The 10319-nt window shown below is 40.6% G+C and overlaps 2 protein-coding genes and 1 long non-coding RNA gene across 7 annotated transcripts in view; 2 read left to right on the top strand and 1 right to left on the bottom strand.

Annotated features, from left to right (window-relative positions):
- Positions 1-1251, top strand: part of tma16 (translation machinery associated 16 homolog) — a 3003-nt gene extending 1752 nt beyond the window's left edge. The window contains exons 4-7 of the mRNA XM_034889471.1: positions 125-209; positions 351-499; positions 585-627; positions 944-1251. Coding sequence (XP_034745362.1) covers positions 125-209; positions 351-499; positions 585-627; positions 944-1124 — 458 coding nt within the window. The 3' untranslated portion in view covers positions 1125-1251. The remainder of the gene's footprint in view (positions 1-124; positions 210-350; positions 500-584; positions 628-943) is intronic.
- A 1744-nt stretch (positions 1252-2995) lies between these two features.
- The window catches only part of march1 (membrane-associated ring finger (C3HC4) 1), a 32390-nt gene continuing 25066 nt past the window's right edge, over positions 2996-10319 (bottom strand). For 3 of the 5 annotated variants that reach the window (XM_034889408.1, XM_034889397.1, XM_034889424.1), the window contains 7 exons: positions 8416-8466; positions 7794-7867; positions 5915-6709; positions 5490-5670; positions 5187-5331; positions 3630-3683; positions 2996-3530 (listed from right to left, as the gene is read on the bottom strand). In XM_034889408.1, the coding sequence (XP_034745299.1) occupies positions 3208-3530; positions 3630-3683; positions 5187-5331; positions 5490-5670; positions 5915-6709; positions 7794-7867; positions 8416-8466 (1623 nt within the window). In that variant the 3' untranslated portion in view covers positions 2996-3207. The remainder of the gene's footprint in view (positions 3531-3629; positions 3684-5186; positions 5332-5489; positions 5671-5914; positions 6710-7793; positions 7868-8415; positions 8467-10319) is intronic. The other 2 variants (XM_034889417.1, XM_034889433.1) reach the window with 1 other exon arrangement.
- LOC117955203 lies at positions 3529-4440 on the top strand. Its single transcript, XR_004658981.1, has 2 exons — positions 3529-4078; positions 4149-4440. It is a non-coding gene; the product is annotated as an uncharacterized LOC117955203 (long non-coding RNA).

Genomic DNA, 10319 nt, shown 5'->3' with positions numbered 1-10319 from the left:
ACTGTATATATATATATATATATATATATATATATATATATATACACACTTGCTGACTGTGAGGATAAAATTACGCTCCGTTAAATACCATGCTGTACTATGTCTTTTATTTATTTGTCTCCAGGTGAGAAGCTGTTGTGGTTTCAGGAACAGTTGGATCCAGAAAAGACAACTTACACCAGAAAAGAGGCCTGTGATATCGTTGAAAGGTTGAAGACTTGTGATTTATGTTCATTTACTTTTTGACACTCATCCTTTTCAGTTTGCAGTGCATTAAAATATTTTAACGTTAAACAAAGAAGGTATAATTAAATCAGCATTTCATTGTGTGTGTTCTTGTGTATGTGTAGGTACCTCCGAAGGTTTGATGCTGAACTTGAGCAGATTGAGCTGATGAATGGGATCAAAGGTCGGCAGGGTCGTCTCCATGGCGCCAGAGAAGCTGTCATCAAACAGACCATAGAGCGAGAGCGAGGGCTTTATGAGGGCATCGGGTTGGGTGAGTCCTCATCATGTAAATGGATGCATGCACACGTTCAGTGTTGGAAAATCCTCCATGATTCTGTGTTTTCTTCTCTTCACAGAGATTCCAGACATCGTTAATGCAAAGAATCTGAAAACATTCAGGTTAGTGGGTTGAATTTACATCTTACATTTTCTGTTTTATTAGAATGTAAGTATTTGAAAAGTGGCTGTAATTATTCGGCTCAATGAGTCTTGATAGTCTTTACCTCCATAATATGCAGATTTTAAAATTTCCCTTATACTGAATGGATAAAACAAATGCCTAAAATATTGACATGTTTGAAAAAAAAAAATTAAAAGTATTTTTAAATTAAATTGTGATTTTAAGCATTTAAATGTAGGATTTGTACGTGACATGAGGATTAACAAACATTCTTTCCAATGTTTGATGACATTTGTTAATCCTTTATTTTGGCAGAGCGTGGAGTGGTGATCTGAAGAAACTTCCTAATATTAAACTGCGAAAAGTGTCTCACAAAGATTTGGAAACAAAAAATGAGAAAGCGGAGAAACATGACGACGCAGAAGATGATGATGTGGATGATGAAGATGACTTGGAGGCTGAGCAGCTGGATGAGATGGTGTTGATGTCGGACTGAAACCGAGGCTGTAGCTCCTAGCTCAGGACGTCCATTCAGGACAGCTGGTCAGACTGCCTTCAGCTAAGACTTTTTATCGAAGGTGTGTTTTTGTGCCTGTGTAGGTCAAAATGTTGCTGCTCCTTGACTGTCCACAAGATGGTGCCAAACTCTCACAGATGGAAAACAAGAATGCTGTCAGTCAGTCCTCCGGTGAAGTCTTCTTGTTGCTCAGTAACTTCACACCAGCCTGTGAAGAGGTTCTACATTCATTGTTTATTGCACAAAAATATTCCCATTTTATCCAATCATAGATTAAAAAAAAGTTTTGACAAAGATGTTGTGGTGGCTCTAAGACACAGAGAATTTTTCTTTTCTTTGACATGACACTGGTACAAAACCCAAATTAAACCTGTAGAAAAGTGGACAAGATTAAAACAACATTGTGTTTTTTTTATTAACCGGTCAGTCACTCACACAGTACGTCATGTTTAATGTAAAATCATTAACGTACGGCATCCATGAAAGCTCTAATTACATAAATGTATAAATATTAGGACCTCGCGGAGGAGGATCTCCATAAAGCTGCAAACTGTCAGACAACGGGGCTCCTTGACCTTTTCTTTTTTTAAGAAATGTTCAAAATTTCATTTACTTTTCTAAACATTACATTCTCAGATTTCAGACTGAGCTAAATGTACTGTTCCAATAATTGTTCCTCTACTTATATCTTTACTCTTTGGTGTCTGAAGACCTGATTTTCAAGAAGAAAAGCTAAAGCCTCAGTATGCTTCAAACAAAGAGCTTGTTGGATTGTCTAACACCATCTGAAACCGGCTTTCACATGTCGCACTATACAGAACGGGTGGCCAATCCTGCGGAGGTGTGAAAGTAGGCAGGCTACAGTATAAACTTCTTTTCTCAAGTTCTTCTTTTCCATTCTTTACACAACCAAATGCAACAGCATAAAGTCCTATGAGGAGAGGAAAGTGTGTGCCATTATTTCCATTCTGATGATTATCACACCTCTGTGACACAATGTTTAAGATGAGTGTGGTTGTTTGGGAAAACTTTAGGGACATTTTAGCTGTTCGATGTCGTATTTTTTTTAACCTTCCCCCGACCTTACAGGGCTTTTGTGAGTGCTTATAGTATTGTCTAAAGGCTTACTGACATACTGATTGCATTTGGTCTCTGCGGACTTCATCAGTCACTCGCACACACGCGGTTCTATTCATAACTGTGCGCCACGTGTATTTCCCAATCCACATATTCTAGTTATCCGTGGTTGGTGATCTTTGTATTCTTAAAGAAGGGGATTTTCCTCCTTTAACACTGATCTCTGTCTTTTGAAATTTACAAAGTTCGGCCTTTGCTGTCCTCATCCCCATTTTTCTTTACTTGTCCTTGGCAAATCAGCCAGAGGCGCATACGCCTCCGACTAGACCAGGACACGGACAAGTCAAAGACACGGGCAGATAAAGAGATTTACGTCATGGACCAAACCCTTGCAGATGCTGGCGATATAAATATAGCTTAAGTATCTGAATCCCAATATAGTGAAAACAGCGGTATGCTGTCTGTGCTGATATCTGCACGACTTCATGGAGTGTTTGCCATTATCACTGTTTGTAGAATTCCTTGCATCTCGCAGCACGCTTTCCACTCGGCAACCAGATGTGGCCTCAAGACACGGTTGTAAGAAGTGTCGTCTGAGGTTTATTCGAAGCATACGGAGACCTTTAATAGCGTCCACAGGGTGTTCACACCTTACCTCATGTCATGCAGTTTAAGAAAGTGCTTACAAAGTCTCTTGCTGATGGCTTTATTTTCCTTTACATCTCCTCACTTCCTCTTCTCTTCTCTCCATTTTCCGGCCTGCCACATTATTTTTTTTACTTTGCACATTCACGTCACTGCAGCCCTTTAGCGTTTCAGTTTTTTTACTAGATCACTTTAGGACTTTAAATATGTCTGTTGTGTCTCAAGATCAGCACAGCAACTGAGATGTTGAACCCTAAAACACTGCACAAGTCTAAATCACACGCTGCTGTGTTGTCTGATGAGCAGGATGTTCAGGACTCTTCTGAACTTTGAAAATTGGTCAGACAGGGTTTTGTTCCGGCGCAACCGCAGCCTCCACGGACATGTCCGAGTCCATCTGTGCCTCTGGAGCTGGGATGGGGCCCGGACTGACTGGAACCTCCACAGTTTCGTGCCTGCCATTAAGCAAGGCACTAGGTCGGGCCTGAGGGTTGTGCAGGTCTTTCTCGGGGCAGTTCTGCACAGTGATTATGCGGTTGAAGGCTTTGAGGCGGCGCCATAGCTGCAGGTAGATTTTACACTGGATGTACATGAAGATGAGGCCGCCTGTGAGGCCTATGGCCACCACAATCAGCTTGGTCCAAAAGGGCCACTCCAGCACACCTGAGAACACAGACGCACGTACACACACAGATCTGCTGTTAGTCAAACTGCAGGACGTGCAATGGATCATGATGGTGGTGTGTGCAAAGCTGTGCTTACCATTTGGCGTATAGTACTTATAGTACTTCAGAAGAGAAAATCTCCATAACTCGTCTGCAACCAAGAGCGAGTGTAATTTCTCTTTATTTCTATGATCTCTGAAGAAACGTGTTCTATGCAATTCATTTTATATATATATATATTATATGTATATATATAAAATACAGACACCGCTATAATCACAACATACCACAGCAACAATTAACACAACAGCACTGAGGGTTCTATTTTTCACTTTAACAATGATGCAAATTGTGATGAACTCAAATAAAATTGAAGCTAATGTGTGAATCCGACTGTAACGATCATCATGTGACCTGACAGTAAAACACCCAACTTCCTGCTCACTTAGAGAAAATTAAGATAATCATCAAGTGTTCTTGAACACACTGGTGGTTTTAGATGGTTTAGCCCATTAACGGAAAATTATAAATTCTTCTTCTTCTAAGGTGTTTGTTTGTTCTTGCTCTTGAATAAAATACTTTTCTCTTAAAACTCAAATGTTGGAAAGTTTTCTAGTAACACTGTCCTTAACTGCATTACAGTGTGATGAATTTATCTCCATGTAACATATGATCACACCATAACATGACAACATGCTATGTGTTCACTTTGATGGATTATCTATGCCAACCAAATTTCAAGCCTTACAAACATGTAGATTTCCCAACCAACAACTGCCTAAAATTGTGGTCCGTTGAAATGTAAGGTTGAGCTAAAACATGAAGAATAGCCAAATGCCCTGAACATACAGTAATGTTTGTGGTTTGCAGGTCCTAACATTATCATAAACAATGAATGTACAAATCAATTGAAAGTGTCATTGATGTAGATGTGACTTTATTTTAAAGCTACTGTACTTTGTTGTCTCATTTTAACACGAGTTTCTGGTCATTTGTAAATATGGTATGATTTAAGTCTTTGTATGCATTAATATGTTAAACTGGGTAAAATTACAAATAAATTGGAGTCAAGAACATTGAAGATGTCTTCACTCTAGATAGACCTCACGCACACATATCTTGAACTAGTTTCACTAGATTTAGGGAAAACATGAATACAATGAGCTACACAGGAAATGTATCTTGAAAACCACATCACCAGAGTCAGACAGGTGTAACAATCAAGAGGTGAACAGGTTGAACAAGATGTGATACAAAATTCTGCAGAGGTGTGTAATACATTTTGACAGTTGTCTAACTACAACAGTGACCTATGTACATTTTACATTTTATATAGTGAAGAAATTACAAATTACACCTATTACTACTACTGCTGCTATAATCAATAAGATTCTAATTTGTATGTTTACTCCTATAATTCTTATTCTTTCCATTGTCACCCTGTATTCAACTGCACATTTATTATGACAATGTGAAAAACAAAGCCTTTGAAATCTTAAGGCCCTATTTTAATGATCTCAGCGCACAGCGTGAGGCACAAGGCGCAGGTGCGTCTAGGGTGTGTCCAAATCCCCTTTTTCTATTTTGACGGCCATGGATAACAGCACTTTTACTCTTCCTATCTCTGGTATGTTGAGTGGGGGAAAGTACTCACCATTCTTCCCAAGTCTGATCTCTTCCATGGTTCTGTTGACCAGAACATAGACGGACCACAACATACACACTATTGCTATTAGGTGAAACAACACTGAACAGAAGATCTTCCTCCTCTCGCCCTTCGACATGTGTAGCCTCTCCCACTGGAAACGGAGGGATGGAGATGTAAAGGGGATGAGAGGCAACATTGGTTGACGGGAGAGAGCGGGAGAGAGCGAGAGAGAGAGAGAGAAAGAGAGAGACGGTGTATTATTACAGCCTGACAGTAGATCCCAGTTCATAGCTGTGAGTGTGTGCCTACCATGCGTAAAGGTTTGAGCTTCGTCTCCATAATAAAGTCAAACTTGCAGAGTTCACAGCAGTGGGTGTCTGAGGATTTGATCCACTGGTTGAGACAGGTCCGGTGGACGAAACTCAGGCTCCCCGTGCAGCGACAAGGCATTATCAACGGGCACTCGTCATCCCCCTCACAGTGGCAGATCCTACAAACACACACACACACACAGACACACACACACACGCAAAATACACATCCAGGACACACAAAGACACACACATAAGAACAGGTAATGATATGTAGGCTCCTTAATATTTTCTTTGTTTTGGGGGTATCTTTGGCATCCCCTGACCAAGAGGACTTCCCTCTTTGGACAATAAAGTCTGAGTTAATCTTATAGTGCACACACCTACACTCCTACAGTATAAGGCTCACAAACACCCACTAACCTGCAGACCTCTGAGTCCTCAGAGTACTCCCGTAGTGGACCTCCATTTATTCCGCAGTGTTTCTGTGGTGCGGGCATTGACATGTCTCCACCCCCTGTCCCCCTTTCCTGGTATCTCCTGGTGATGAGTTTCTCGCAATCTTCTGCCAAAGATGAGCTGTCTCCTGACTTGTAGCACTTCTCTTTATCCTTACGGTGTGAGCCTTCTCTCTGTGAAACGTGGCCAGCTTTCTTCATCGAGGCTCCGCTGCTGTGGCGCTTTTTAAGGCCTTCGCTGTCCTCCACCAGAGACCGGTTCTTCCTCCCTTCATCTGAGCCCACTGAGTGCAGCTCCATGACCTCGGTTTTGTCTTCACCTCCTTTATCCCAGTTTGCCCCGTCTGTCTCTCGGCTGCTCCCGCTTCGCCTGCGCACTCTTCGGGCTTTCTCTTTGCTCCAGCTGCGGGCCTCACGCCATGCCTCATCCTCAGAGGTGGAATCTGACTGGGGGGCCCCTGAGCAGCGAAGGCGAGGTGGGAGCTCTCTCTGGTTCTTGACATGCCGCTCCCTCTTCTCCCCGTTCTCGCTGCGATGCGAGCTAAGTTCGGTCTGCTCCTGTTTGATGTTGGTTTCCAAGCAGTCGGAGGCGGTGCAGCTGTTCCTCTTGCGGCGGTGACGGCGCTTCACCTGCTTCTTCTGCACCTGAGCTGACGAGCCCACAGTTGTGCTGGTGACGGCCATCACAGAGGTGTGTGTGTGCTTGTTGTGTTTGTGCGATTCAGAAACATCCTCCTCTAAATGGGTCAGCTGGCTAGAACTAAACATACACGCAAACAGAGAGATGGAGATGTGTAAAAAAATAAGGTGAAACAAAATGGAAAACACATGAATGTGATGACATTAACTCAACAAATGGGCTGAAATGGTCAGTTCACCCAAATTAAAAAAGACACTTTATTTGATCACTTACCTACTGCCTAGCAATGCAGAAGGTTTTGTGTTTATACTGTATGCCCCGGTCTTGAGATATCTCTCTGAGATTTCTACTTTCACCCTAATATAATGGAGGTGAATTTGATTTCCTTTGTGGTGCTCTCAGTTTGCAAAAATTAATTTAAAGACAGTCAAGAGCAACAGCTTTTCCCAGAATCCGTCCCTGTTACTCTGGGAAATCCAAAGTCCACAGTCACTGTCAACACTTTTCACAAGGACCTTTTCTTATTTTTCAGTGATGATGTTTAAACAGAGCTGTTCAGAGATTTGTAGGTAAGAATAGTGAAGTCTTTTTTCCGATCCCACCATCTTCTATATTTACTGGAAATTATGCGGGCGGGATGGATTTGTTATCCGCAGTGGTTAGGGCAAAATAACAACTCCTCAGAGACAGAAAAATGGGTCATGATGTACGACTGAATAACGAAGTGAAAACAAAATGTCAAAATGTTGACCGACTATCACGTTAAGTAATCAGAATAAGAAAGGGTGAATAAGGATTAATATGAGCATGGTTTGTAACAAATGGAGGTCCAAGCACTCACATACTGTATATCACATTTGTCCACACTGCTATAAAAAAAGTGTGTCCTTTCAGCCTTGAAGCAACCGTCCTGAGCCTGTCAGCGTGACGACCACACTGGACAATGGATATAATAAGCTAAAGGATCCCATTACTGCAATCAGTCATCTTCCCCTCATTGATTGTGCTTTGGGAGCACCACTGGATTTCAGCATCCATTTTAATTTTGTTAATGCACTCTGCATTCAGCAGACCATACTAATTCAGGGTCCCACTTAGTGTTTTAAAATGTGCATGTTAATATCTCGTAGAGAACTGTGGCTGTGGCTTAAAGAGAGTTTTTTTTAAAGATACTCAAGAAAACGTGGTAAAGTAGCTGGCTTACCTGCATATGTCCTGAGAAGACAGCGTGATCGATGTTCTTGAGGCTGTAGTTAGACCTGTTGTAGAGTTGCTGGCCTGAAACAACCAACAGGCTCAATTTAGCTTTCATGTTGGTATGAAAGTACAACTACCAATTTCAATCAACTATCACTAGTTTAAGAAAACATCAAAACCCACTTTCCAATGACCACATAAACAAAATAAAGATTTATATGAATGATAAATCATACACAAGAATGATCTTCTGCATTTATAGATTTTGTTGGCTGTTAGGGGGCAAAAGAAAAAACAAATAAGCTAACAAACAGCTACAGCCCTGACATATAACGGTCATAAAAAGTACTGCTAGCATTTTTACACGTACACACCCAGGAGACCTGGAGAAAACACCAGCATTTATTTTGATTTTTTTTGGCAACCGGACAAATGTCAGTCCACTGAAGTGACCTATTGAGCTGCAAGGGATGACTATATGGTTTTCACAACACACAGTCATTTGATTCATAGTTAATATGAAAACAATGTGCATTGGGGGAGCTTAAAGTCCTATTTAGTGTCTCAGGAGTCGTAAACAGTGTGTACTTAGAGCAATCGTATATTGATGGATGATACTCAGTGGTTACCTTGGAGATGTTGCTGGATCGACTCCCTGAGCGCCCAGCGGCCTTCCTCCCCTGCAGGGAGATGAGAAACAGGAAATCATTAGTGAACACAGACAAGTATGTGACATGTGGCAATGTAGCTTCAAGTGTTTAAACCAGCCATTTCTCTGGCACACTAGACTAGATATAACATTCATAACATATTAAAACAACATTTCAGTGCACTTACACCAATACAGGAGCTAGGGGCTTCTTTGTCTCACCATAACGTTTTAGTGTGATCTGCAACAAATTCTCTTCATCATGAAATAATCTGCTGATTGTTTTTTCAGTAAATTGATTTTTAGTTTTGTCTATAAAATGTCAGAAATTAGTTAAAGACTTATGTCTTTAAACGTCTGGTTTTCTAAGACACTGCCTAATATTATAAATAAATAAAAGCAGAAAATCTTCAAAAGCTGAAACCAGAGAATATTCCCAATGTTACCTTAAATAAAAAACTGTAATGGTTGTTCATTAATAGTCCTGCTTATGACTTTTCTGTCAATCAATTAATTGCTCTATTGTCGGATTGTTTCAAATTTTAGTCTGCAGTCAGTTTCAATCTGGCCCAATATTTCAATGTCAGAAATTGTACAAATTGTGCATAGGTAACTTTTCAAATTAGAAGTTCTCTACAAAGGCGACCAAAATAAGTGAAATGTGAGAAATGAGGGACCATTCCTTAAATTTTCAGTTTTTGAAGTAGCTAAAGATAGATAAATTGGACAAATCAATGCTTTTTAATCGGCAATAAAAAACAAAAACATAATTAAACAAAGCACCTTTTACCATTATTTGTGTTCTATAGTTTTCAGTGTCATTCAATGACTGGCTTTGCGTTGATTGGTTAAAATCCAGCATCAGGAATCATGCGTGGCCACATGTCCTTCATTGTGACCCAAGCTAAAGCCGGCCAATCCTATTACCTGGTTGGCATCCTCTAAGTGTGCAAGATGCTGCTCTGCAATGTGTCTCTATTTAAAGCAAACTAATAGCACTATTTCTAGAACTTCCAAGAGCGCCAATTGTCCAAACTCAACCGTCAAACCTTCAACTCAACCCACTGACATCTGTGGCCTCATTTACCGCCCGCAGCTTTTTACACAAGTTTCAGCTACCAGTAGACAGTTCAGGGGTAGAAGTTAAAAAGTACTGACATGTGTTGACCACAAACAACCACATACAAAAAAAACATCTACCTTGGTATCTGCATCATGTGTTTTCTAAGTTTATTTGATATAAAATACCCCAACAGAAATGTCTTGTTTTGGGTAATTTTAGCAAAGTTAATACCTGACAAATCAAAGTCACATGCAGAAATCATAAAAATCCCAATTTGCCAACACTGGTCAGCGACAGATTTTAAAGTGATAGTTATATAGATCAGCTGTGTGTCTGTTTTCACAGAAGTTAAATGTTGGTAGTTTTAAAACATTAAATTAATGGGACAATATGGTTACTGCATAGGTTTGGTCAATATACTGTAGTGAATGAGGAGTGATTAGCATTTCTTCTCAGTTTTTGGCCCAGAATCATCAGAATCTTTTGGCAGGCGTCTAAACACAGAATGTTGCCTTAACACTTACTGTGTTGGGGAAGCTATAGTTAGAAACTACCTGTAACAGCAAGAAATGTGAGATGAAACACTCCTACTTTTCCTGTCCTAATCAAATCAACTTTTCCAAATCACTACTTTAAGTTGGCTGTCATCCTGAGCCACACTGATAATGTAACCGGAAAACACACCTCCAGCCTCAGCTGTGTTTACTGTGGAAATATGCAGAATTCTGTATGAGCTATGTCTGGAAATTAATCACGCACGCACGCACACACACACACACACACACACACACACACACACACACACACACACACACACACAC

The sequence above is a fragment of the Etheostoma cragini genome, chromosome 2 (assembly GCF_013103735.1).
Source record: "Etheostoma cragini isolate CJK2018 chromosome 2, CSU_Ecrag_1.0, whole genome shotgun sequence".
In the NCBI taxonomy this organism is placed as follows: Eukaryota; Metazoa; Chordata; class Actinopteri; order Perciformes; family Percidae; genus Etheostoma; species Etheostoma cragini.
The sequence above is the reverse complement of the archived record's forward strand: the minus strand, read 5'-3'. Positions and strand labels throughout refer to the sequence as shown.